Source organism: Bombyx mori, chromosome 19 (assembly GCF_030269925.1).
Source record: "Bombyx mori chromosome 19, ASM3026992v2".
Lineage (NCBI taxonomy): Eukaryota > Metazoa > Arthropoda > Insecta > Lepidoptera > Bombycidae > Bombyx > Bombyx mori.
This window is the reverse complement of record NC_085125.1, coordinates 8,228,995-8,256,135: the sequence shown is the minus strand read 5'-3', so window position 1 is coordinate 8,256,135 and position 27,141 is coordinate 8,228,995. Positions and strand designations below refer to the sequence as shown.

General features: G+C 38.0%; 2 protein-coding genes across 17 annotated transcripts; one reads left to right on the top strand and one right to left on the bottom strand.

Moving 5' to 3' along the window:
- Nucleotides 1–357: 357 nt before the first annotated feature.
- On the bottom strand, nucleotides 358–18,813 carry LOC101746174 (probable peptidoglycan muropeptide transporter SLC46). 4 transcript variants are annotated; one of them, XM_012694220.4, is made up of 8 exons: nucleotides 18,792–18,813; nucleotides 17,726–17,869; nucleotides 15,745–16,005; nucleotides 9,527–9,701; nucleotides 8,516–8,693; nucleotides 7,470–7,848; nucleotides 5,857–6,097; nucleotides 358–2,668 (listed from the first exon to the last, which is right to left on the bottom strand). In XM_012694220.4, the coding sequence occupies exons 1-8, from the start codon at nucleotides 18,796–18,798 to the stop codon at nucleotides 2,596–2,598; spliced, it is 1,458 nt and encodes a 485-aa protein (XP_012549674.1). In that variant the 5' UTR covers nucleotides 18,799–18,813; the 3' UTR covers nucleotides 358–2,595. The 4 variants fall into 4 exon arrangements, with proteins under 4 accessions (XP_012549674.1, XP_012549679.1, XP_012549684.1 ...); XM_012694225.4 differs by lacking the exon at nucleotides 18,792–18,813 and adding an exon at nucleotides 18,473–18,621; XM_012694230.4 differs by lacking the exon at nucleotides 18,792–18,813 and adding an exon at nucleotides 18,026–18,459.
- Nucleotides 18,660–25,080, top strand: LOC693103 (microtubule-associated protein RP/EB family member 3). 13 transcript variants are annotated; one of them, XM_021350288.2, is made up of 7 exons: nucleotides 18,660–18,801; nucleotides 19,592–19,757; nucleotides 20,108–20,391; nucleotides 21,346–21,571; nucleotides 22,088–22,191; nucleotides 22,272–22,427; nucleotides 23,740–25,080. In XM_021350288.2, exons 3-7 carry the CDS (start codon nucleotides 20,125–20,127, stop codon nucleotides 23,821–23,823), a joined length of 837 nt encoding a protein of 278 aa, XP_021205963.1. In that variant the 5' UTR covers nucleotides 18,660–18,801; nucleotides 19,592–19,757; nucleotides 20,108–20,124; the 3' UTR covers nucleotides 23,824–25,080.
- The last annotated feature ends 2,061 nt before the right edge of the window (nucleotides 25,081–27,141 follow it).

Below are 27,141 nucleotides of genomic sequence, written 5' to 3'. Positions count from 1 at the left end.
CGATGCTCTCCAAGCCGGTCTGTGTGAACGGACCCTAACCCATACGGTTGTAATTAACTATCAATGAAATAGAAACATTGTACGACTGAACGCGAACTTTCACTAACCATTCGCCGGTAGCCTAAGGGGCTATTTCAACTACGCTGTGACTGGTAGATGAGCTCACAGGGCTCAACCTGAGAGAATGTGCTAACATTGACCTTTGCGAGAGTAGTGCTTCGTAGATTCTACGACCGAATCGGAATCGCAACTCCCTAAGCCGCAACGCAAGACAGTTTCTTTCGAGGTAACAACCGCAAGGATTTTGCAAAATTGAAATTCCGTAGATTGTTTCTTGGGTATCAATAAAAAAAGATCGCTTAGACAGAACTTTATTGTGACTTAACAGAACATCACATTCGAGTTTTACAGATAAATATAAAATACTTTTTTTTTACCTACCCATTCCAGCTACGCCAGAGCGGGAAAATACTCCTGATTCGAATTAAATCTATTGATATATTATTATTCTTTAAGGATATATTTAAACAAGTTGCTCCAATTAAAACTACGAAATTGTCTAAAAATGTCCGAGTTGATTATTGAGTCTGAATGAATTGTCATCAGAGTGCATTATTCCGCATAAAATCATAACATAACAAGGTCCGTCTTATTGTTTTTTTAACTTGATATTTTATAAAATGACTAACAATCCATTCATAAAGGAGAAACCCGAAATCCATACAAACTTGGGCCTGGCGTTACAGTGCTAGAATTTGGACATAAATTACAACACTTATGAAGGTTTCATGAGCCCAATTTTCAGGTCTCCCAGCAATGGCCAAATTGGTAAAATCAGACAATGTTTACATTTTAGGTTATGTTTATTGTTCGAGATATTTTAATAAAAAACGATATTTGTTTCCTACTAAAGGTGAGTAATTTTTTACGAAACCTGTTGCAGCAACAAGTTGCTTTGAAAATAAAAATGGAACCTGTTACGAGAAATCGTGCATTAGGTTGTTTACGAAAACGAACGAAATCCAAAATTAAAAACAACGTAATGCGAAACGCGCTGCGCACGAAATGTTTTTTTAAGAGATTTTATGACCTGGTAACTAGGACCTTTAGGTCAGTCTTATTTTAATTTTAATGAAAACTTTTTTATCGATCCTATTTTAGGGATGCTCTAATTCTAACCCACACGTTTGTGGAGCTAGTTAAGTATATTGAAATAAGTTTTGCAGATGTTTACAAAGATTGTTTAAAACAAAAAAATAGAATTCAACTTATTTTCTACACTTGACCATTGTCAATGAAGCTAAGATTTCAATAGGTTAATCAAGCAAAATAGACGAATTTTTTGGTACATATCCCATTCGTGTAACGCTTAGGCCCAGAATGGGGTTTCTCCTTTCATACTTATACGCCACGGCAAAGTACGCGATATTTTTTTCATGAGATTTTATGATACAATTTTATAAAAGTGTATATATAGTACGCTACCAGTTTTTCGGAATACTACTTATCACAGAGTTTCTTTTATTTAATGTTAATACAAAATAAAAGTAAAAAATGTTGCACAGGAAATTGCTGTTGCTTTTTCTGTTAATTTATAACAAAGAATTCTGAATGTGCATGTATACAAAATTACTGACTTGGCTACGAGTTTTCCTTAATTATAAACGTATATTCTTCTGGTAACTTCTAAACCCCAATATTTTTATAAAATCTTTAAAATCAGTTTTGGTGTGGATGCAATGAAAAATCTATATGATTCTATAAACCCCTTGGGATTACAACTCTTTTTAATAAGATAACTTATGTGTACAACATTTAATTATATTTAATGTACCTAGTTTCTTAAAAGTATAATTTAAAAAATATATCACAATTATTTACGACCCCGTAATAATTAAGTACCTACCTACCTAAATAATTAGATTACCTATAAAACTTCTGCTATAAGCTACAAATTTTTGTTCAAATACAAAAATTAAGATCATTCATTTGATTAAGAACCGAAGTCCAAAATTTGAAATTAGTTAAATATATTTTAATGTATATCGACGCTTGAAATGCAAATGTGACTAAGCGAAAATAACTGCTTTGTACATACATGATAAGCAATAACCATATTCGATGCGCAAAAAAATATATATTTCTAGGTCTATTAAAATCATTTCAATCCTACAGCTAGATTCGTTAAAATATAATTTTTTTTAGGTATTTCAACTTTTAATTAGTCTACTGTAAGGTTCACGCATTGTCGCTTAGTCACGTTTGCATTTCAAGCGTCGATATATTTAAAATTAATTCTCTAGATTTTGACAGTATGTAAAAATATCTTTTGGCCAGTAGATGAAATAGTTTCCCTTCCGCCCTTCCCGCACTATACCTTCCGGAATATCCAGTCTGTTAGGTACAGTTATCAATAAAAAATATTGTAGATATTTATAGGCAATTTATAAACAATCTACTCTGCAAATGAAAAATCAAATTACGCACGTTTTTCTAATCTAACCCAACCATATCACTTTTCAATTGTGACATTATGCACAATATGTGGGTTTTAGTAATGTAAGGCACATTTATATAAAAAGGTTTTTACGTATTTTATGCAATCGTTGGTGAATCTTGCAACCTCTCATAGGGCGTTGACACATTCCTTCTGAAATATTGTACTAATCTGTAAAAAGAAAACAATAATGCGTTAATGTTATAGAAATAATATTGATCAGGCAATAGGATTTAAAAAATCACACAATAAAATTTGCTTTTACCTAATCTTTCGAGATGCCAATAGTCGTGTCAGAATTAGATATAGGTACTTTCAAAACCAGTATTTGCCAGTGACCAAGGTTATTTTTTTTAGAATTAAACCAAAACAAAAAATATTAGCCTTAGACAAGCGTGACGCATACGGATTTATCTAGCTTCATAACACAGACTTGTACAGGCAAGTAAGTAGATGTGACTATTCCACCTTTACCGTGTTTTCTACTTATCGGTCAAAAAGTGTCGGACAGACAGACGGACAACAAAGTAATCTCATAGAGGTTAAATTTTCTTTTTCAGGACCGTAACCCAAAATATGCACATCCTAGTACCTACATTAATTTCAAAAACCCATCGAGATAATAAGATGCTAACAGTAACATTAAAGTGTACATTGTAACATTGTTTTGTGGACAACTACAATTATTATGAATCGTTATTAAAGAAGTTTTTTTTTATTTATTTTTTATTGCCCTTGTATGCAGACGAGCATATGGCCCACCTGATGGTGAGTGGTTACCGTCGCCCATGGACTTCAGCAATGCCAGGCGCAGAGCCAAGCCGCTGCCTACCGCTTAATACTCTCCACAAGCCTCGTTTCAAGAAGGACATGTCATAGCGCTCGGGAAACACCGTGGAGGGGAGCTCATTCCATAGTCGGATGGTACGTACGAAGTCTATATTTATTATTAATATGACGAAAATAACCATAAGTATTAATTTTAAATCTGATAAAAAATACGAATTGTGCAACCTTTCGCGGCTATCTAAATTACACACACTATTATTTATATTATATCAGTAAACAGCACTATATTATTGAATGTGAATATTGTCGTAAGAGTCCCTCAAATATTAGTGCCTGATAAAGAGTACCTACATACTTTAAAAATATTATATTTTGAACAGCGACTGCCAAGAAAAGTTCAAGGTATCAAATGAAGAATTAATGGAAGCCGTTTATAAATTGTAAATTTAATTATAGTATAAAACGACAATAAAAAACAATAATATTAAGTTTAATCAATCGCACACAAGTTCTTATTCATTTTCATGTGTCATATTATTATATTAGTTCAGCTACTTGCCGCTAGGGAAGCTTATTCCCCAATACAAAGACAAAGAAACTCCGTCAATATTCGTCATGTAATATCTAAATATAGATTTACGTTTAATTTTTGAAGTCACGCTACTACGAAAATAAAGTTGAAATATGTGATATATCTATTTATAGAAAATGCGTTGGTCCGACAATGTTTTTGCTTGTTTTTGTATACTAAAATGTCATTGTTTGTTTAATTAGAATACTGAATACCAAATATGTTTTAACATTTTGTAAACATGTATCGGGAACATCGTCCTCCCTATTTCTGTCACGAAGTCATCATGGGCTCGGTTTTGGAGGGTAAGATATTCTAATGCGGTTCAGAATCCTGGGTCAAGATTGGCTGGCGAAGGTCACTGTTAGTTTATAGACTCGGATAATTACTGTTTATGACCAAGTAAGTTCTTCTGCCCATTTATGCGAACTATACAAAAATTGTTCAAAAATTGACAGCATCCTATCTCATGCACAAACACACTTGTTTTATGACGAAAACAACTAATTCAATTAAATAAAATTATTTAACTAGGACACTGGTGAATTACATAATAGATACATCTAATTAGTACGCCGCGAGTATCTGCAGGCCATTTACAGTGAATAGGTACTTCAATCGCTAGCGAGTTTAACAAACAATTGTCATTAGTCACGCTAGACTTCGTAATGGACCAAGGGTTTTTGATCGTTATTAAAAATTTCAACAATCGTAAATGTTCAACTAGACGTCCACGATATCTAAAATTTTATTGATCTAATTCGTCCGTAAATTATTATCTCCGAAACGTCATTAGCACATGTGCCTCTATATGCATAATATATTATAGTAATACGAATGTATGTACTCATACCACAAAAGCGACGATTATCACTGACAAAAACAAGGCAAAAAGTAAACAAGTCTCCCAACAATAAATAATGACGATGTAGGTAGTTAAGGAGCAGATTCTGTATCAAAAAAAAAAAACAAGAAAAAAACGTATGGTAAAAATAAAATTTATCGAAACGCAAACATAGCTGACCCTTTTTCGAAATTTACATTCAAATCGATTCACGATAATTAAAACAAAACAATGTGGTTAGCGTAAATAATGCGAGCAACCACCCTCAGACACAGCCCACTGAGCTTCTCGCCGGATCTTCTCAGTGGGTCGCGTTTCCGATCCGGTGGTAGATTCTGCGAAGCACGGCTCTTGCTAGGGTTCGTATTAGCAACATCGTCAGGTTTGAGCCCCGTGAGCTCACCTACTAGTTAAGGTTCCGCTGATATAGCCTCTCAAGGCTCTCAGCTTAGGTAGGGGAAAAAAAAGCGAGCAGCAAATAAACATGATGATAAATTTCGTTCAAACAAGTTATCGTGTGCAAAAATAAATACATTATAAACTGTTTAAAACATACTCGTTTACAGCATTAGCATTTTAAAATATGTATTTTATTTTATTTAAAATGCGATATGAAACATTTTGATAAAACTGTTTCGGTATTTCAATTTTGCTACGAAATACGAAAGTTTATATCAGCAAGGATGGCATTCGACGGTTGGTTAAACCATTACACTACTCACTTATTTTTCCCACCTATGCTGATAGCCTTGAGAGGCTATATCAGCTTTACCCTAGCGTGTAGGTGAGCTCTCGGGACTCAAACCATGAGGTGTTGCTAACACTGGCCCTAGCAAGCGCAGTGCTTCGCAGAATCTACCACCGGATCGGAAATGCGACCCACTCAAAAGATCCAGCGAGAAACTCAGTGGGCTGTGTCGGTGGGTTAATTTACTCGCCGAGCCCTTCGTCGCAAACGACGGGTTCGACGAGAACGTTGACCGGTGCTTGTCGTACCTAAAAGCACCGATAATGGATCGGGAGGATGACGTAAACGTATGTACGTATTGTTGCTAAAATCGCTCAAGGCTATCACCATAGGTAGGAGGAAAAAAAATATACCTCAAATTTCCGATGCGGAGAAATTATGAACTTTCATAAATTAAAACTACTTACCCAATAAACGTGCAAGATACGCACACGATCCCAATGCTGAGCATATAAAAAGCCGCCGGGAATGTTGATATCGTGCATTCGTATAAGGAATTGTACAGAAGCGGAGACAGTAAAGGGCATAAGCCCTCAATAGCCGACATTAGCGCGAATACTTTAGCGATATCACTGATAGGCAGTATTTTTGTCAACAACGACCTCAATAGCGGTGACGATAGCCCTTTGAACAACGATATAGTGGAACCTGCAATATAAATTTGAACTCAATCATTCAAACACTAAAATTCACAATAGATTGATGAGTATTCCTTTATTATTTTGTCTTATCTAGCCATACAGCTACGCTGATATTAACGAAAAATAATTATTTGATTAATGTAATAATATATGTTGAAACACGATTCGATGTAACAAAATGTAATCGTTTAATGAGTTATGTCTTGTATTTTAATGTTCTTTAATAAAAAGTAGTAGAAAATTTCATTAAATGTATGTTCAGATTGAACACGATAATGCATCGACGTAAATACATAGCTTGTTTGAGAGTGACATACATAAATCGGGTAAAAATTGGGGTATCATTATTTCAGAATGATAAAATTTAATATCGGTGAATGTAAATGGGTGTTCGACCTCACCGATCTACTTGATTAGCAGAGCCCATACCGGAGTGAATACCGCCACACACTTAGAGATATGAGAGCCAAATTTTGTTGTAAAACAGCTGTCCATTGTTCAGATTCGAATGTATAATTAATTGCTGGATTAATTATGCAGGATTATGGTACTTAGCCGTTGGGGCTTATAATACCAGTAACGGTCGATTGGTGATCGCAGTACGTTGTTATAGTACTCTAGGGACACTACTGTGTATTCTCCCGGGGAATCAATTGAACACACAACAGACACACACAACACGCGCACACACACACATACACACAAACACACACAATAAATTAAGTTTTCTTGACGCCAAATAACAGCTTCATGGTATGTTTAGTAGTGGTAAAGTGCCTCGTAGGTACTACCATCCTACCTGTCTCTGCCGGTTTGAAGCCTGGGACAGGTGGATGGCGGCATTTACGTTTTTGATATCTGTGAATTACTGGTAACTAGTCAACACTAGGTGAACCATAATATCGTACACCGATATACTGAATGAAAATAAACATTTTCTATTAATAATAAAAAATATCAATTGTGCAAGTAACAGGACTAAAACGATAAAATTCTTGTAGCCTAGGGTACGAATCACAACTTAACTAATCATAGAAATTAAATATAATAATACATCGAATAGTGTTGCAAAGAAGCCAGTAGCCGCTAACCTGCATATTATATAGCTATACAAGGACACCAATTATGTAAATGTAATTGAGGATGTCTCGAGATGGGCGGTAGAAGCATCAGATGAAAAAAAAGAAAACAAATAACGACTTACTTAGAGGAAGAGGTAGACCTAAGAAGAAATGGATGGATTGCGTGAAAGACGATATGTGTAAAGGGGGAGTGAGCGAAGAAATGGTATATGATAGAGGAGTATCGAAAGAGAAAACATGTTACGCCGACCCCAGGTGACTGGGAGAATGGTAGGAGAATTATGATAAACGACTTACTCAAATACATATGCCACGTTGAAACTGCAAGCGCTTTCACGACGTACTCGACGATCATCGAGAGATAAGCGACGTTCACAAAGGCCAGATCGCCGATCTTCAGTAACTTCTGCACAACTATAATGCCCAAGAAACCGCCCGCGAACGATATCGTCGTGCTCAAGGCCGAATATAACGTGTAGTCTTTCAGAGCCCAGCGCAGTTTCTCTCTCGTGTACAGATATTCCAAATTCATGGAACCGTATAATATGAATATCGTTAGACTGTTCGCAACGGTGAGGAGCAGGATCTGTGCTCTACCGAAGTTAGGCCGTTTCTTGAAACATTCGCGTGCCATCTGTTTCACTAAAGACCAATCTAATAGGGTACCGAGCCGCCCCTAAAACAATGCTATTAATAAGACGACTCTTTGCTAACAACATATCAGTATATGGCAACACCATATATATGGCAATACCATATCATTATAAGGCAATACCATATCATTATATGGGACCACCAAGCCGCTCTGATGACGAACCTGGAAAGCGAGCCTCGAAGATTTTGCATGAGCTGTTCTATTACTGCACTATGCGGTTTACCGGAGACCATAGACTTCTGAAAATTATTGCCCCACCAACCTTGAGACATGAGGTCAAAGTTGCAATTGTACTGTAAAACAGCTGCTGCTGTTCCACTCTGCAAACTAGAACGCATGATTTTACAGCAGAAATACGGAAGGATGACCACAATTATGATCACAATACAATAAGAATATTAATTTTTTTCTAATAAATGTTTTGATGGATAAACAGGACAAATACGAGAACACCTTCCATGATTACCGACCTCACCTCTCATTTTGGGCGGCGACAATAACATTTTGGTGTCCAAAGGCTTCGATAGACAGTTAACACGAAACGGACTGGACCTACGTCATACAGCAATAATAATAAAAAAACGATGCGTGCCCAATCTCCACCTCTATAAGTACTAGAAACTTCCTCATCATCCGTCAATAGTTGTGATATCTTCTACGAACAAATAATTGTTAAATTTAATTTCACCTGTATAGCTCCTTCCAATGATTCCCTTAGAAATATATTTGTAAAGGCGTACGCAAATACATTTAAAGATGCTCCTATCAACAGTAAATACACATTCCCGACGGCCCTAAGCAAATGGGCACTAAATAGTCCTCCCAGTACGCTTCCAGCAGAAACAGATGCCCCCAGTATAGTCATTCTACAATAGGAAATTTCAACCACGTTAATCCATTGAACTTTAGGTATTCGAAGGGCCTTTTCAACCATTCGGTCTTCAACTAATTATAATTTAATTTCAAATAAAACTTATCAGGTACGATGCGCTACATTTATTGACCAACGTCAAATAAATCTTATTAATTTAACAATACGGCTGCCCCACCCTTGAAACTAGAATGTATAAACATTTCGCAGCAGAAATAGACATAGAGGTGCCTCCAGTGCGATCCCATAATACACCCTACTATATACCAGGAATTACGCAAATTCATTCATTTTTTTTTATTGCTTAAATGGTTGGACGAGCTCACAGCCCACCTGATGTTAAGTGGTTAATGGATTATGGAGCCCATAGACATCTACAACGTAAATGCGCCACCCACCTTGAGATATAAGTTCTAAGGTCTCAGTATAGTTACAACGGCTGCCCCACCCCTCAAACCGAAATGCATTACTGCTTCACGGCAGAAATAGGCAAGGCGGTGGTACCCACCCGCCCGGACTCACAAGAGGTCCTACCACCAGTAATTCACCATCGAAGACCTTCATAAGCAATCAAGTAAGTTTTCCTTAGAACCTGTCTGTGGAATTTTAACACTGACATAATCGCATCGCTTCATACCGGGCATAGCCTTTAGGCCACGACGACTTCGCTATGTAGCTGGGCCCAAAGCAAAGTAAAAAAGCATTAGTAGGAATGGTCCACAAATACAAAAGCTCTATACAAATAAAATTTTACAGTTTGCAAACTATTATTATAGGCATTTGTTTAAGATTAGCATGGAAAACAGGTAACGTCAAAACGGTTATTACCTAAGGGATCTGTTCTCCGGGGATGTGACGTCACTTACGTAACAAAAAGCTCCAGTAAATAATATGATCATGCCGCCGGTTAGCGAATATGGAACGGCAGTTACTATCAACCACCAAGGGCCCAAGTCGTTCATAGTGCTATACACCACCAGCATCATTCCAGTCATTGCCATGCCTAAAACACACTTCAATGTATTTATTACGAATCGTTTTTAAACTAATTTAATTATTTTTTTGCCCTTGTAGGCTTACGAGCACACGGCCCACCTGATGGTGAGTGGTTACCGTCGCCCATGGACTTCAGCAATGCCAGGGGCAGAGCCGGGCCGCTGCCTACCGCTTAATACTGTCCACAAGCCTCATTTGAAGAAGGACATGTCATAGCTCGGGAAACACTGTTGAGGAGAGCTCATTCCATAGCCGGAAGGTACGTGGCAAAATAGACCTCTGGAAACGCACTGTGAATGACGGCAGTGGCTCCAGGATTTTTTTTTATTCCAGGTAGTGGGTTAGGTTGACGGGAGATTTTTTATTTTTTATTTTTTTTATTGCTTAGATTGGTGGACGAGCTTACAGCCCACCTGTTGTTAAGTGGTTACTGGAGTCCATAGGCATCTAGGACGTAAATGTGCCACCCACCTTGAGATATAAGTTCTAAGGTCCCAAGTATAGTTACAACGGCTGCCCACCCTTCAAACCGAAACACGTTACTGCTTCACGGCAGAAATAGGCAGGGTGGTGGTACCTACCCGCGCGGACTCACAAGAGGTCCTACCACCAATAAAATCACGCGATCACGCGAAAAGACCTTCTCAAAGAAAAGATTGAAAAAAACCTAGACCCACATCTAGTGTTTGTTTCATTTTAATCGTTTGACTATTACATAGGTATATCACATAACTGTTTACTCAATACCATACGTAGATTAAAATATACTGTACCTAAATGTAATCTAAAGTGTATATCATTGCAGGCGACGAAGGTCATCGAGGACACGGCTTAAATAAAATTTGAACTCCAAATTCAATACGACAGCAATTTACGACACAACTTAAATGCACGATGCATTTTATTTTTAAATCTGATAACAACACCGACCGGTTTCAGGGCGTAACTAAAGTCAAAGGTTTTTTTTTTGTATTTTTGAGGATACCGGTTCTGAAAACCTTCAATTAACTTAAGTTATTTTTTAATCGATCTTTAATTCTGGCACGAAGATACCTTTAAAATAGCTTTTAGTATGATCAGAAGATCTCACAATGAATGATAACAGCTAGTAATGTTATTTATTGCGGACAATGTGTGAAGGCTTTTTTTTCCACGGAAGCAAATCGCCGGATCCCCACCCGCGCGGCAAGTGGGATATGTGGGAGTTGAACCTCACTAAAAACTCCTGCCGCTCACAGCCGGCGCCCTACCAAAAACCGGGCCCAGTCGGGGCTATTGAGACGCGGGACAAGGTTGAACAATGTGAGAGGTCTAGAGCTAGCTAGAGATATATGTACTATCAAAATTATAAAATGTAATTCCTTATTGCTCCGTGGTAGAAATAAGCGAAATGGAGGTGCCGACCGCCACAACACGATCTACCACAAGTACATCGAGCAAGATTATTTATTACATTACATAGATTACACGACATCATCCCCTCATACTAAAAATGGTCTTTAACACGCGATAGCTATATTACCACGGCATAATCGCTGTGAGAACACCGAGCCTTTTCTTAGTCTACTTAAGCAGAAAGAAAGGAGAAACCCCATTCTGGGCTTTTTTTTTTTTTTTTTGTCAGGAGGAAATCGCCGGACTTCCGCCCTTCACTGGGGATGGAGGGCGGGGCATGTCGGAGTCGAACCGACTAAAACCCCCTGTCTCTCAACAACCAACGTCCAAACCTCGCATGAGACAAAACTCATGAAAAGGCAAGGGGGGGAAAGTGAAGCGTTTAGTGCGGAGCACATCTCTCCCATCACCCTCCCCCTCGGGACGCCGGACTGGCGGTCGTCGGCGCCACGACCACCAGCCCTCTCGGTCGGCAGGCTATCCGAAGCCCGCCTAGATGGCGCCGGTTAGAATGGTCTATCCTACGGAATACCCCGCTGGGTCAGAACCAGCGTGGGTTGAGGATAGCCGGCCTTCCATCACCCGGATGCTCATGCATAAAACGCGTGCAGAGCAGCTTGCACGTCGTCTTCTTAGGCCCCCTTCGCCGGTCCCCAGGCCGACATGTGAGGGAGACCCGAAACACTTAGAGGGCCAGGGCTTGGGCGAGATCCGCCTCCCTGGCCCCCGCTCGACGGCGGCGGGCCTGTGCGTCTCTCACGCGCCCCGCCGCCTCCTTCTGCGAGATGGTGCACTCGCAGAAGTCGAGCATCGCCTTCCACGACTCGTCGTCACCGAGCATCGATGCCACAACACTCGGCAACGACAAGTCGTTTCCTATTTTTGCGACGAGGACACGGCGCCACCCCTCCCATGCGGGGCAGGCGACGAGCGTGTGCTCCGCCGTGTCCAAGTCGCAACCACAATGGTGGCACTCTGCCGTCGGCTCGGCTCCGATCCGGTGCAGGAACTCACCGAAGCAACCATGCCCAGTGAGCACCTGCGTGAGCCGGAAAGTGAGGCGTCCTCTGTCACGATTCACCCAGTTCACAAGAACCGGGCGAATCGCCTCGACGGTCCTACGACCAGCCGAAGGATCGGCCAGCCGTCTGGACCATGACTCCAGCACGGACCGCCGAGATTGGGCCCTCCGCGCTCTGACCACACTGGGGCTGGGACGTGCCACGCCCCGGGCACGAAGGTCAACCCGCCACTGATAGTCAGCGGCGAGCGCCTCCGCCTCCAGGACCCAAGGTGGCGTCCCAGCCAGTACACACGCCGCCTCGAAGGAGATGGTGCGATAGCCACGGATGACCCTGACCGCGATGGTGCGTTGCGGCCGTTGCAGCAGCTTCGCTACCCCCACGGCCAGGGACTGGCCCCACACGGGCGCCCCGTATAGGGCCATTGATCGCACCACCCCCGTATAGAGACGGCGCGTCACCTGGTCAGGCCCCCCCACGTTGGGCAGAAGCTGGCTTAATGCGCCGGCCACCCCCAACAAACGAGGGACCAGGTTCTGAAAGTGAGCACGGAAGGTCCAACGACTGTCCAGAATGAGGCCGAGGTACTTCAACTGCACCCCGACCTCGATACGGACGCCTCCAACCATGATATGGGCATCGACAGGTGGCACTCTCCGGGGCCTGTGGAACCACATGGCCTCGGATTTACTGAGCGCCACGTCGAGGCCCAATCTCCTGATTTTGCCGACGACATGCGCCACCCCAGCGGTGGCAAGACGAGCAGACTCAGCAAAACTCCCCCCCCCGGGCCACGACCAGCGTGTCGTCTGCGTAACAGATTACGCTTAGGCCCGGGAGGAGGGCACCCCTCAGTACCCAGTCATACCCGATATTCCACAAAAGGGGGCCGAGCACCGACCCCTGTGGAACACCGCGCACGACCGGGAACCTGTGCACGATCCCACCGTGTCCGGTACACGTGACCGATCTGTCCTCCAAGTAGGAACCCACCAGTCGGCGAAGGTAGAGAGGCACTCCGTGTCTTTCCAGTGCCCCCCCCCCATTCTGGGCCTAAGCGTTACACAAATGGGATATGTACCAAAAAAATCGTCTATTTTGCTTGATTAACCTATTGAAATCTTAGCTTCATTGACAATGGCCAAGTGTAGAAAATAAGTTGAATCCAATTTTTTGTTTTAAACAATCTTTGTAAACATCTGCAACACTTATTTCAATATACGTAACTAGCTCCACAAACGGGCGGATTAGAATTAGAGCATCCATAACATAGGATCGATTTAGTGGAAATCGAGTGTAAAAAATAATTAATACTCTTTTGCTTTAGGATAAATGACTGTTTTTATAGGTATTTTAATAAATGTAAATAGAGTATGGCCATCGAATCGTGACACAACTACTTACAATGGCGGCAATTCAAAATATCTACAACTGACAACATTAAATATGGCATGAAAGGGTAGTTTTGCATTTTTATATTAATGTGACTATGCCATAGAAAAACACAAATGTATCAAATCGTGTTATGTTATCTTTAATGTTGCCAACTGAAGATATTTTGGATTGCCGTTATTTAGTTGTGCCATGATTCGCTGGCCAGACTATAAACTTAATCTCATTGAATAACGTAACGTAAAGCACCAAAATCTACTAACAAAAATCATTAAAAGAAATAAATAACTGTGCCATTTAGTTATGACACGAAATCATGTCGGCAACTGCGGCAATTCAAAATATTTTCAACTGGCAATCTTAAATATAACATGAAAAAGTCGATTTGGTACTTTGAGTTTTTCTATGGTGTAGTTACATTAATAATTTTACTGGTGGTAGCATCTCTTGTGAGTCCGCGCTTCCCGCCTGCCTATTTCTGCCGTAAAGCAGTAATGCGTTTCGGTTTGAAGGGCGGGGCAGCCGTTGTAACTATACTGAGACCTTAGAACTTATATCTCAAGGTGGGTGGCGCATTTACGTCGTAGATGTCTATGGGCTCCAGTAACCACTTAACATCAGGTGGGCTGTGAGCTCGTCCACCCATCTAAGGAATAAAAAATAAAAATGGCATGAAATAAAATGAAATGAAATGTGATGAGATAATATGGGAGCACGTAATGATTTATATTTTATATAAAAAAGTTATCATATAAATATAGTTTTTCATATAAAAAAAATCATTTCGTGCGCAGCGCGTTTCGCATTACGTTGTTTTTAATTTTTGGCTTTCGTTCGTTTTCGTAAACAACCTAATGCGCGATTTCTCGTAACAGGTTCTATTTTTATTTTCAAGCAACCTGTTGCTGCAACAGGTTTCGTAAACAATTACTCATCTTTAGTAGGAAACAGTTAAAAAAATATCGTTTTTATTAAAATATCTCGAACAATAAACATAACCTAAAATGTAAACATTGTCTGATTTTACCAATTTGGCCATTGCTGGGAGACCTGAAAATTGGGCTCATGAAACCTTCTTAGGTATTGTAACTTCTAGCCCAAATTCTAGCACTGTAACGCCAGGCCCAAGTTTGTATGGATTTTGGGTTTGTCCTTTTAATGATTAGGGAACGTACCCATACTACGTGACCCGTTTAGGGGGGGGAGCGGAGTCTTTAAAATACTATGGTCAGTCACAGGAGCGGGGGGGTGGCTCAGGTTTTTGTCACGAAGTCGATTTTAGTCAGAGAAATCTCGTATTTTTTCGACCTATATTCAAATATAGCGCGCAGTGTTTAGCGCTTTGTAAACTCACACTACATAATTCACTAGTAATTTAAGTGTGTATGCAGTCTTATGCAATAAAGACGAGTATGAACCAAATTATATTTCTTTTCAATTTTTGCGTGTGAAATGATTAAAAATCATAATTATGAATTACTACGTGAAAACTAAAGGGGGAGAGGGGGGGTCTTGGCATATACTACGAGTGATCACCGAGGGGAGGGAGAGGTCGAAAAAACTAAAAAAATTGGTCACGTAGTATGGGTACGTTCCTTTATGTTTTATGATATAAAATGTACCAGTATTTTGAGTGCTAAATTAATGTTCAATGATAAAATGTTGCCATATACGTTTTTACTAAAATGCTTTCGCTTATATTATACTTATATAGACCGCAGGTTGCCCATGCGATGGACTGACCAAGTCATGTCAGCAGTTGGCGTTTGTTTGCATGGGTGTATCAGGCTCACCACAAAACCAAGAGAAGTGGCAATTGCTCGTGAGGCGCATAAAATCTACCCACAGCAATAATGTCTCCACACGTCATTACGGATCCTCTCGATCCATTAACGGTGCTTTTAGGTACCACAAGCACCGGTCACCGTACTCGTTGAACCCGTCGCTTGCGACGAAGGGCTCGACGAGCGAATTAACCCATAGACACAGCCCACTGAGTTTCTCACCGGATCATCTCAGTGGGTCGCGTTTCCGATCCGGTGGTAGATTCTGCGAAGCACTGCTCTTGCTAGGGCCAGTGTTAGCATCACTCCGGTTTGAGCCCCGTGAGCTTACCTACACGTTAGGGTGAAGCTAAAATAGCCTCTCAAGGCTATCAGCATAGGTAGGAAAAAAAAAAACTGAATGACGACCACGACCGACAAGAGTGATACGACAATGGATTATATTATACGTACTCACCAAAAAGTGGCCATACAACCAGAGGTTTTCTGCCGTGGGTATCAGACCACACACCCATAAATAGAGATAAAACTGCCGGTGCAACAGCTTCTATTATACTTTTTACGGTATTCACTACGGTCGCGTATCTCTGCACTTCTTTTTCTAATTCATCTGTTTGGTTCGTCTTGTCGAGTGCAAGAAAAACCTTACACACAGAGTCTGGATGGTTCAAACTATGCAAGCATGTCCTGTATAGTAAAATGTTGCTAACAGCAGCGCCTAAAATAATATTATTCATTTAAGAATACACATAGAGAAAATAATATTTTTACTTAGCTTAATCCGTTTTTTTTACTGTCATTTTTTGCTACCTACTCGCTAGTAACTTATGGGGCTATTCTAGCTACGCGCGGAGAGGTTCGGTGAGCTCACCGGTTCAATCTGTGAGAATTAATGAACACCAGCCCTACCAAGGGCAGTGCCTCGCAGAAACTACCACCGAATCGGAATCGCGACCCACTGAGAAGATCCAGCGTGAAACTCAGTGGGCTGTGTCTATGGGTTAATTCGCTCGTCGAGCCCTTCGTCGCAAGCGACGGGTTCGACGAGTACGGTAACCGGTGCTTACTATCTCAATAGAAAGCAAACAATAAAAACAGACGATCAATGAAAACAAGATAAAAAATTATTCAAAAACGTACCTTACGTTGTAATGGTTTAAAGTTTAAAAGTTCCGGGGTTAATTCTAGATTCTATACAGCTACATGGGCTACGGAAAACGAAACAGAAGAGAACAGTGCATACCCCACTCGCGCTCACGATTATCTTTTAACTCTGATAACTTGGAACCTATTAGCCCATTATTTCTACAACTTTTAACAATTAATTTTATTACATATTACCGTAGTCAACTAACCTATGCAGTAAGAAACATACTTGACAATTCCGTTAGGTTTTCGAGTTTGTAAGAATTACGATCCGACATAGCATCCCTTTTTTCCTGCAGGTTTAAATGGTGAAAGCGTTTTTTTTTTGACATCAAAGACAGTGGAGGTTTCATGTGATCGTAACTGGCTGCGGTCGCTCATAAAAATAACCATTAACAAGGTGGGTATTTATAAATAATGGTTCTGGCAACAATACACCCCTTTTGGCTATTCAGATTCTACCTTGACGTAATTCGACCACACCACTATCTGCACCACAAACCATAATTTTCTGATTTTCTTTTGTCCAAATAAAATATAAGGTATATGTCACAAAAAAGTTTTTGATATAGGTATATTAAAATATTCACTGGTGGTAGGACCTCTTGGGACTTGGAAGTCCGCACGGGTAGGTACCACCACCCCGCCTATTTCCGCCGTGAAGCAGTAATGCGTTTCGGTTCGAAGGGTGGGGTAGCCGTTGTAACTATACTGAGATCTTAGAACTTATATCTCGAGGTGGGTGGCGCATTTACGTTGTATATGTCTATGGGCTCCAGTAACCACTTAACATCAGGTGGGCTATGAGCTCGTCAATACATCTAAGCAATAAAAAAAAACAAAAAAAAACTGCCACATTAGTAATTCAATAACACCTCTACATTGATGATTTAATTCATTTAAACTTGATTTTCATTCTGTACAGACCAATAACAGATTTATATTAGCACTGCAGCTCTATTCAAACTTTAAAAAAAAACTGGTATATTCAAATTTATATTGCATTTCATATACTGATCCTTATTACAATCTCTGATTTTGAATTTGTTTATAATTGTATACCATTGTATATATAATTGTATATCACACAAATATTTTTAATTAAATTTAAAAAAAACCTTGGTTTGACCATATGCAAAATTAACAATGGTTATTCCTATAACTTTTCTCGCAAGTTAAATTCATTATTAATAATGAATAAATTAAAAGTTTTCTTGTAAAGTTGTTGAAGTGCTTATATAAATGCTTAGTTTCCAATTACCTAATAAAAGACCTGATAATTATTTAATTACCTGTTAATGACAAGCTTAGCATGGTTAGGCACATTGGAACTTCCATAGTCAAGTGGAACTTTCTTGGTGTATTTTGGACCATAGACCTGACTGCTGATCCATTTTCCAGATGATGATTCTCAATTTCAGTCATTACACTTAGATCTAAATGAAAATAAATTTGGTCTTAAAAACAATATAGCTCAACATTAAAATTTAACTGAATGCACACAATGTGATGAACAATTTTACACACTTACTAAAGAATTACCTTCTTAGATATACTGAACTTAAAAATATTGTTGTTAAATTTTTATTTACCGAAATAATGCAGCCTTGTTTTTATTTGTTTATATCAAAAATCAGAAGGCGGCAGCAAGCAGTGGGCCTTATAATTCTAGTTAATCAACAGTTAATATTTTTATTTCAGTTAATCTCACATATTTTTTTTATTTTTATAAATTATTGTTTTTATTTTATTCATTAATTACTAATGATAAGTTTGCAGTGGCTCGAACCACGTATCAGTGATATTACTAAAGCACGTCTAAAACAACCAATGAAGGGGATACAGTTTCCACTATCTTGCAAATCTTATTAATGTTTGATGGAGTATAATCCACACGATCCAACGTTTACCAGACACACGACCAAACTAATCACCATAAATATTAACAGAAGAACTAAGTATTTAATTGTCTTACAAAACAACAAAGCAACGTTTGCGTGATCATAAATGAATAAAATTTGTGTTAATAAAATTATTACGTTTGCTAATTTTTTCACATCACACGGCAAAATTTGAAAACGTTTATTTTCCCGCGATGGATCATCCGGAATGAATTTGTTCACTGTAAGTTTAACAAAGTTGATTTTTTTTCGTTTTGTCCTCCTACATGACCAAACATTGCGTACCTATACATATTCACTCATTAGAACTGTCAATTGTCATATTGCGCGCCTGCCAATGAAAACAAATAATATGTTTGGAATTTTAAAGATTGGAAAGGCATTGCTAGATGTTTTGTTGAATTAAAAAATTTGCTTGAATTCGAAGTACCGTACCTATATATCATAGAACACTTACCGTCCATCAGGTAACTTATGCTTTCCGTTTAACATTAGCCTACTTAGGTACTCACTTTTTACTTATTTACATTATGCCGGCCACTCACATGCGCGAAAACATTCCTACATTGTACAAATGTTCGCGCCATGTGAAGGGCTGTTAAACATTCATTCGCAAACTTAGCGGCTGTGCAAATGGGTTCGGCATTCAATTTGCGAACCCGCTTGCGCTTCCTCCTACACTTGTTTACGAATGTCTCACGAATTTCTCCTCTTTTTTAATTCGTCAATAGAACATTGAAGAGAAAAAGAGCTTTCAATTCTTTCCCAGGCGTTATTGTTGCCATTGCCAGCTGACAGACAAATCCGGCGCATGCGCATTGTAGGCGTGAGGTGATGGTTTGTTTATTAGATATAAAATAATTATTAATTGGGAATTTAATTGTTTTTATGATCAAACAATCACCAATAGTCATCGAACAAACGATAATTGATCAAAATTAATTAATTTGACCGATAAAAATAAAGATAAGGATAAGGTAAGGAGGGCCGATTTAAGGGTGATCATTTGTTTAATTAATTATAAATAAAAAAAGACGAACAAACAATTTTTAGATTTGAACATTAACGAAAAAACGACGAACAAATAATTAAAAATAAAAAAAATCCGAAAATCAAAAAAGTAGGGCGAAATTTAGTGAGCCAGACAAAGCCTGTCCAACCTAAAGTGTAATGTTTGAATATGTCAATGCCGGTTGATCCTTAGTGCGTTTGCCTATAAAGGTTAGCGAATAGAGTCTAAAAAATCTTTGGTCGTAGGTATCGTGACGAATAGAGATTATAGAACAGAAAGTGTATATGGTGATCAAAGAAGAACGAGGTGAGCGTTTTGGATAAAAATTCTAACAAATTTGATAACTTATCTCACACAGCAAACTTGTTTAGAATAAAGATAAATTCACGGTCAAGAATTTTTTCATCAAGGGTAAGTTTATTGGCAGTTAATTTCAAACATTTACCGCAAAACTCTTAAAGTAAAGCGACATATTTTTGATGAGTCGACTCGTATGTCATATCACATCCGCTACGAAGAACGTTTCAGTTAACTGTTACTTTACAAACAACTGTCTTATTGATAGCGTAAGAATTAAGAAGTTCAGCAGGTGGTTATAGTTATATGAGTATTTAAAAGATAGACTCACTGTATCATAATACCACGACCTATTTTTAGATCAGCTTTCTTTTCCGAATGTATTCGAGGCGCATTGATGTTTGCTTGCAGCCGGTCTTTTAGCGATTTATCTAATGTTAAACAATCCCAACCTTTTGTTTCAGGCTGATACATAGTAAAAATGGCTGTAAATGTATATTCTACGAACGTTACGTCAGAAAATCTATCGCGGCATGATATGCTAGCGTGGGTGAATGATTGTCTCCAGTCAAACTTTGCGAAGATCGAAGAGTTGTGTACAGGTGCCGCCTATTGCCAGTTCATGGACATGCTGTTCCCTGGCAGTGTACCAATGAAAAGAATCAAATTTAAGACAAATTTGGAACATGAATATATACAGAACTTTAAAATATTACAAGCTGGTTTTAAAAAGATGGGTGTGGACAAGGTATTGCTTTTTGTAAATATAATTCTAATCTGATTAGTCATAAGTTTTAAATTCTCATTTAAAGAGACTTGATACACAATTAAAGTAATATCAGAAAGAAAACTGAATGTTTATCAATAATGTGTTGAATCAGTAGGTATTTATGTTTACAGGAAATGGCTTAAAGAAAGATACTTATTTAAATAAATTACCATACTATTACTACCAATGGTAGGACTGTAAGCCCAAATGGGTAAGTATCGTCACCTTGCCTATTTCTGCTCTGAAACAGTAATGCCTTCTGGCTTGAAGGGTGAGACTATTCTAAGTATAATTGAGGCTTTGACCTCATATTTCGAGATGGCTGACAATGTTCACATTGTGATCTTTAAAGGCTAAGTACCCATTTTACACCAATGAGCTTGCTTACTCTTCGATATAATAAATTCAATCATTGGTAAAAATTATCAATATCTGTTATGTTGCCATTTAACTAAATAAATATGTAATTTTATAGGTAATACCAGTAGACAAGCTGATTAAAGGCAGATTTCAGGACAACTTTGAATTTTTACAATGGTTTAAAAAATTTTTTGATGCTAACTATGATGGTCGGGATTACGATGCTTTTGAGGCTCGCTGCGGTATCCCACTAGGTTCTGGCATTTGTGACCCGGGTGTTCCATTATGTGGCATCATGCAGCCTCCACCAACGAGAGCACGCCGACCAGCGCCCATACAGCATTCGGGCAGTATGCATCTATATAGAATACCTTCAAGCACACAACTCACACACCACACTCAGAAATGATACCTGTGATAAAAAAAAATATAACAATTAATCCAATTATAATGAAACATTTTTGAGAGTGGTGCTTGAACTTTAAACATAAGGTCCTAATTGCAGGTATCGTATCCCGCACTTGTAGACCTATTGTTTCATTTTATTTTATCCTTCACTTTTTTCTTTTGTAGATAGTACCCATTGACAAACTGGTGAAGGGTCGTTTCCAAGATAATTTTGAGTTTTTGCAATGGTTCAAGAAATTCTTTGACGCCAACTATGGAGGTGCGGCATATGACGCAGTGGCGCAGCGAGAAGGTCTGCCCATGGGGCACGGGGGCTCGGCCGCCCCGAGGGCCGCTGCCGCTAAGAAACCCGTCGCCCCTGTCGCCAAAGTCGCAGCTAGACCCCAAACCAGTACTATTTTATTTTCATTTAATGAGTGACCTAACTATTCCTTATTTTGCTGTTATAAAATATGATTCATTACAAATTTTTAGTATTTACTTATATTTCAATTTATCAGAACCATTGCACCTAATTAATGATTAGTATTCCCTGTTACTTAGTGTTGAGTTTTGTATAAATATACATAGTTTATCTTTAACTACTTATGAGATATAACTTTAACTACTACAACATATATGTCATACAAATCATTATAAGGAAATATATAATGTTATTTAAACTGCACCTGCACATTAGTTACACATATTTACACAGCATGCTTTGCATTACATTTACATGTAAATATATTTTTTTCTTCTTACAATTGTAATTATGTACATTCTATATTATTCTTAAGTAATTAATGTGTAATTTGCATAGTACTGTAACTGAAATTTTGCATAAAAATTTACACTAACACTTGAAATATACTGAATGCTCGAATCCAAGCAATATTTTAAAATAAATTAATTCTATCTTTTTTAGTTGGGAAAGCTAATACAACAGTCAGATCTCCACCAGTTAATTTGTCACGGATAAGTCAAAGTGCCAAGGGTGATTCGAAAGTTGTGGATGAATTAAACCATCAGGTAAATATAGAAGTCAAATGCGATTAATTCAAGATAATTCCAATGGAAACATGGATACAGTTTTAATTAAATTTTCTCAGATAAACGAATTGAAAGCCACAGTCGATGGATTAGAAAAAGAGAGAGACTTCTACTTCGGTAAGCTTCGGGATATAGAGGTGATCTGTCAAGAGATGGAAGAACAACACAATGCTCCTATAGTGCAAAAGATTCTTGATATTTTATATGCCACTGAGGTAAGTATTTACTACATACATTTTTGATAACAACAAGAACTTACACAGGAATGTTGTATTAAAAAAAAGCACTATTCTGTTCATAGTCACTAGTCTGGGCCTTTGACTTTAATCAGATTTTCTCTCTATATCCTATTATATGAACATTCATTTTATAAGAATCTGAAGTATAGGATTCATTTCAAGGATTTGTTTTTTAAAGTCTCCTTTTTTATTTAAGATATTTTACGGCATCAAATATGACAAGTTTATGCACATTTATATATTAATAAATATAATTATATACTATATACATAATCAAATCAAGAGGTGGTCAAGAACTAATTTACAAAATCTGAGCTGTGCTCTGCTAAATTTAACTATCTTCTTCATTGTTATAATGTGGAAACAATTGTATGTTTTGTTGTAAATATGGGAGGTACTGAAACATCAATTATCTTCTGTACTGTTGATTTCTCGCACCAATCGCCTGTATCCATGCAAGTGGCACTTCGACAACAGCTTTACGAACCTCAGTATAAATATAAAATGTAGCACAAGACAGTAAACTATGCAGAGCCCAAAACAGCACAGCCACTGATTTTAATTCAATTATTAACAAATTCTAATTATCTTATACTTAAAGTCGTCGTGGCCTAAAAGATAAGACGTCCGGTGTATTCGTGTTGAAGCGATGCACCGGTATTCGAATCCCGCAGGCGGGTACCAATTTTTCTAATGAAATACGTACTCAACAAATGTTCACGATTGACTTCCACGGTGAAGGAATAACATCGTGTAATAAAAATTTAACCCGCAAAAATTATAATTTGCGTACTTACTGGTGGAAGGACCTCTCATGAGTCCGCGCGGGTAGGTACCACCACTCTGCCTATTTCTGCCGTGAAGCAGTAATGCGTTTCGGTTTGAAGGGTAGGGCAGCCGTTATAACTATACTTGAGACCTTAGAACTTATATCTCAAGGTGGGTCGCGCATTTACTTTGTAGATGTCCTATGTGCTCCAGTAACCACTTAACACCAGGTGGGCTGTGAGCTCGTCCACCCATCTAAGCAATAAAAAATAAAAATATATACTAAATAAAATTTGCATGTTAAAAACAACTTATATGAGTTAGGCTTGTCGTACTAATTCTTTATGATATAATTTACAGGATAATACAAATTTGTTTTCACTACTATAGTACGCAGCAGCTTGGTTGTGCTCTTGGAATTTAAGCCAATGCTAAATTCTTGGAACATTAAACATTATTTTAGGAAATATGAAATATAAAAAATTATTAGTTATTGTTTCTATTCTTAATTTGAATCCAGCCTGTTATTTTCCAGGACGGTTTTGCGCCTCCCGAGGAGATAGACGGCGACAACCCTCACCCGCCAGAAGAGGACGAATATTGAAACAAGACAATACGACATCAACGCGTATCATAGTGCTCTTGTATATTATATCAAACGAAATTATATCGCTTAACAATCATTGACAATATTGAGTGCTTAGTATTTCACAGCCAACGAGTCGTAACATACTAGGTCGGTCCATTGACACAGTGACCTTTAGCTTTTCTTGTGTATTAAATTTTAACACGTTTGTTAATTCTAGTATGTTTATAATTAACATTAAAATTTTAAATTATCAAAACGACTGTCTATATTTGGATGGTCGCGGATTTGTTATACATTTTCCTTATGTATTATAACATTTTTGAATTATGTAACGTGTTAAAATTTATTCTAACATATATAAAATATTATTTTCATCTGTAATTTATTTCTCTGATTTTTGCACAAAAGTAATTTATCATCCATATGTTTATTTTATAGGAATTTTTAGACCTACAATTATTGAAATAGCTTAATAATGACTAGCGGTATTGTAAAAGTTAGTCTTTCAAGTAACAATAATTTATGTAGGTTCCGTAGGTAGATGAGTAATAATAACATTGTATCGTGCATGTAAATCTATGTTGTATTTTCGCATGGCTGTGTCATACCTAAGTGCATACCGAATAAATTATTTGGGGGCGACATTTCTCGACTGAATTTCTAATTTCGTGTGTATTTTCGGAGGTTTGAAGTATAAATGAATGGCGTTGAGGTTTCGCGTTTGAGATTGAGTAATGTGCAATGAACCGCGAAATGAGATGCTTTTTCTCGTATCTACTACATTTCTGGGCCACTATTGCCTAAATAATGTGCATTTAATAGTTTGTTAATTATTGGAAGAGATTTACTGTTACTTGTTCAGTTCTGTTAATAAATAACAAAGTTAGCCAAAATTAAATGTTACAATATTATCTCGTATTATTATGGTTTGTAATTAGATCTGAAATTCTTAGTTTTCATGGAAATTTATTTTGTTCTCTGCAATTTGAATAACCATGCTAGTAAATCGTTACATACTTATTTTTCGTTTTAATACTAACATTAGTTATACGTAAGGTATACTAATAAATAATAATTTAGTATATTTTATTGGTAAAGCATCTTAAAAGCGGGACACTAACGACTTGTTGGCGGAAGATGTTCGCTGGTTAAGATAAAGATAGATAATTTATTTACTTCAGCATTCGTAAATTGCCTTAACTTCAGATATATTAATTGCGTCTGATTTTCAGATTGTGAATGTCTTATCGAATAAATAACTTTTATTGACAATTTGTTTTTTATTATTTCAGATCAGTAAATAAATATATTAATTTCAGCATTTGGCCAAAATTATCTCTACCTATTCATGCAATAACAATTCACTACAAGTTGCTCTCCCAACCCTAGCCCTAAAGATTCTCATATCGGCATTGTAGTAACATGAAGGGTGAACGAGCTTACCGTCACAACCTATCTAGTGTTAATTGGATACCGTAAACAGGCATTACATGTGGACGCCAGCACCTACTTCGAGACACGACGCGTAAGTCTCCTTTGTATAGGTTAAGAGCTGTTCCAACTCTTCAAATCTTTCATTACGGTTTTTATTGATGTTGCTTCACAGTGAAAGTCATCGTGAAGATGTGTGACTACGTAGGTATATTATTATTTCACTAGAAAACTTTGTATCTCTGCAGTATTTCGACACTTCTTCATAGCTTATTCAGAACGCTTGCAAGTACACATTCCCGATCCTGCGGAAAGAATGGAAAGCAGTCGACGTCGCCCCAAACACGTCATTTCGGATCCTCCCGATCCACTAACGGTGCTTTTAGGTACCTCAAGCACCGGTCATCGTTTTCGTCGAACCCGTCGCTTCCGACGAAGGGCTCGACGAGTAAATTAACCCTCAGACACAGCCCACTGAGTTTCTCGCCGGATCTTCTCAGTGGGTCGCGTTTCCGATCCGGTGGTAGATTCTGCGAAGCACGGCTCTTGCTAGGGTTCGTGTTAGCAACGTCGTCAGGTTTGAGCCCCATGAGCTCACCGACTAGTTAAGGTTCCGCTGATATAGCCTCTCAAGGATATCAGCTTAGGTAGGAAAAAAAAATACAAGTACACCTTCGATCTGATTATATACAGGGTGTCTCAAAAGAAAGTTTACATTTGTTTTGGATAATGCGTGAACGCAACTATTCTGAGGGGCGCGGGAGGGTGTCAATCGGTAACCTGGCCAGAGGTCAAATTTTTCTTGGTGAATTGATCTCCAGGAGACGTGACATAAGTTGACCTCCATGCAGTCCCGATTTGACACCTACGGACTTTTTTCTGTGGGGTTATGTCAAATCCAAAGTTTACGCCAACAAACCGACTTTCCAGGCACAATTAAAAGAAAATATCCGTCACTAAAGCGCAGCCCGGCTGTGAAATAGCAAAACCCAGTATCTGCATAAAACTAAATTTTACAGGAGAGCCGAAAAACAATTTCATATCTTTGACAGCGTGCCGTTTCAATAATATTAGTCGTACCTTCTTGAGAGTGATTGCAAAATTTGAGGTACATAACAGGCTTTATAAAAAAGTAGATTTCATGCGTCTATCACAAAAGATGTACGTAGAGGAGCAGTTACTAATAAAAAGATTGTTTTTTTAGATCAAATTTTTTGAGTGTGACAATTTCAAAACCTAGTAAGATCACTTGCTTTGTTTTCATCTAGTTCTAAAATATAATGAGTGGGGATAAACGCAAATTAATAGACTTAGTAAGATCACTTGCTTTGTTTTCATTTAGGTCTGAATTTACTGAGTAGGAACTAAATGCAATTTTATGAACATAGTAAGAAAAAACAGAATAAAACAACATAAATATGGGCAGAAATAAGCAGTTTTAATGAAAAACAAAAAAAAAACACATAATCGGAAACCAAACATTATTTGTTCACAGTAAAACATCAAAAAATAATCACTCAAAATATTTGAAAACAGTCAAATCAAAATAAATTATTCGGTTATTAATAATTGTCCACTAGAAACTAAATTAACTGGATTATTATTAATCGGTACACTTTGCCAAAACTTCTTCTCCAAAACTTCTGTTCATTGGCATAAGCTAAATAAAGTTGTTACTATGCCTTCCTTTTTACTTTCGTTAATGCCTCTTGGAATATTTTTTAAGGTTGGCATGATCAAGGGATTGTGTTTTTTAATAAGAAAATTCAACTCGGAATACGGAGATTCAAAATCATTCCTATAAAACATATTACGGCACCGATTTACAAATATACCAAAGAACTACGCAAAAAATTATTAATGGGAACAAGGTCATCATCGCGTCGCGGTATGCGTTTCTTT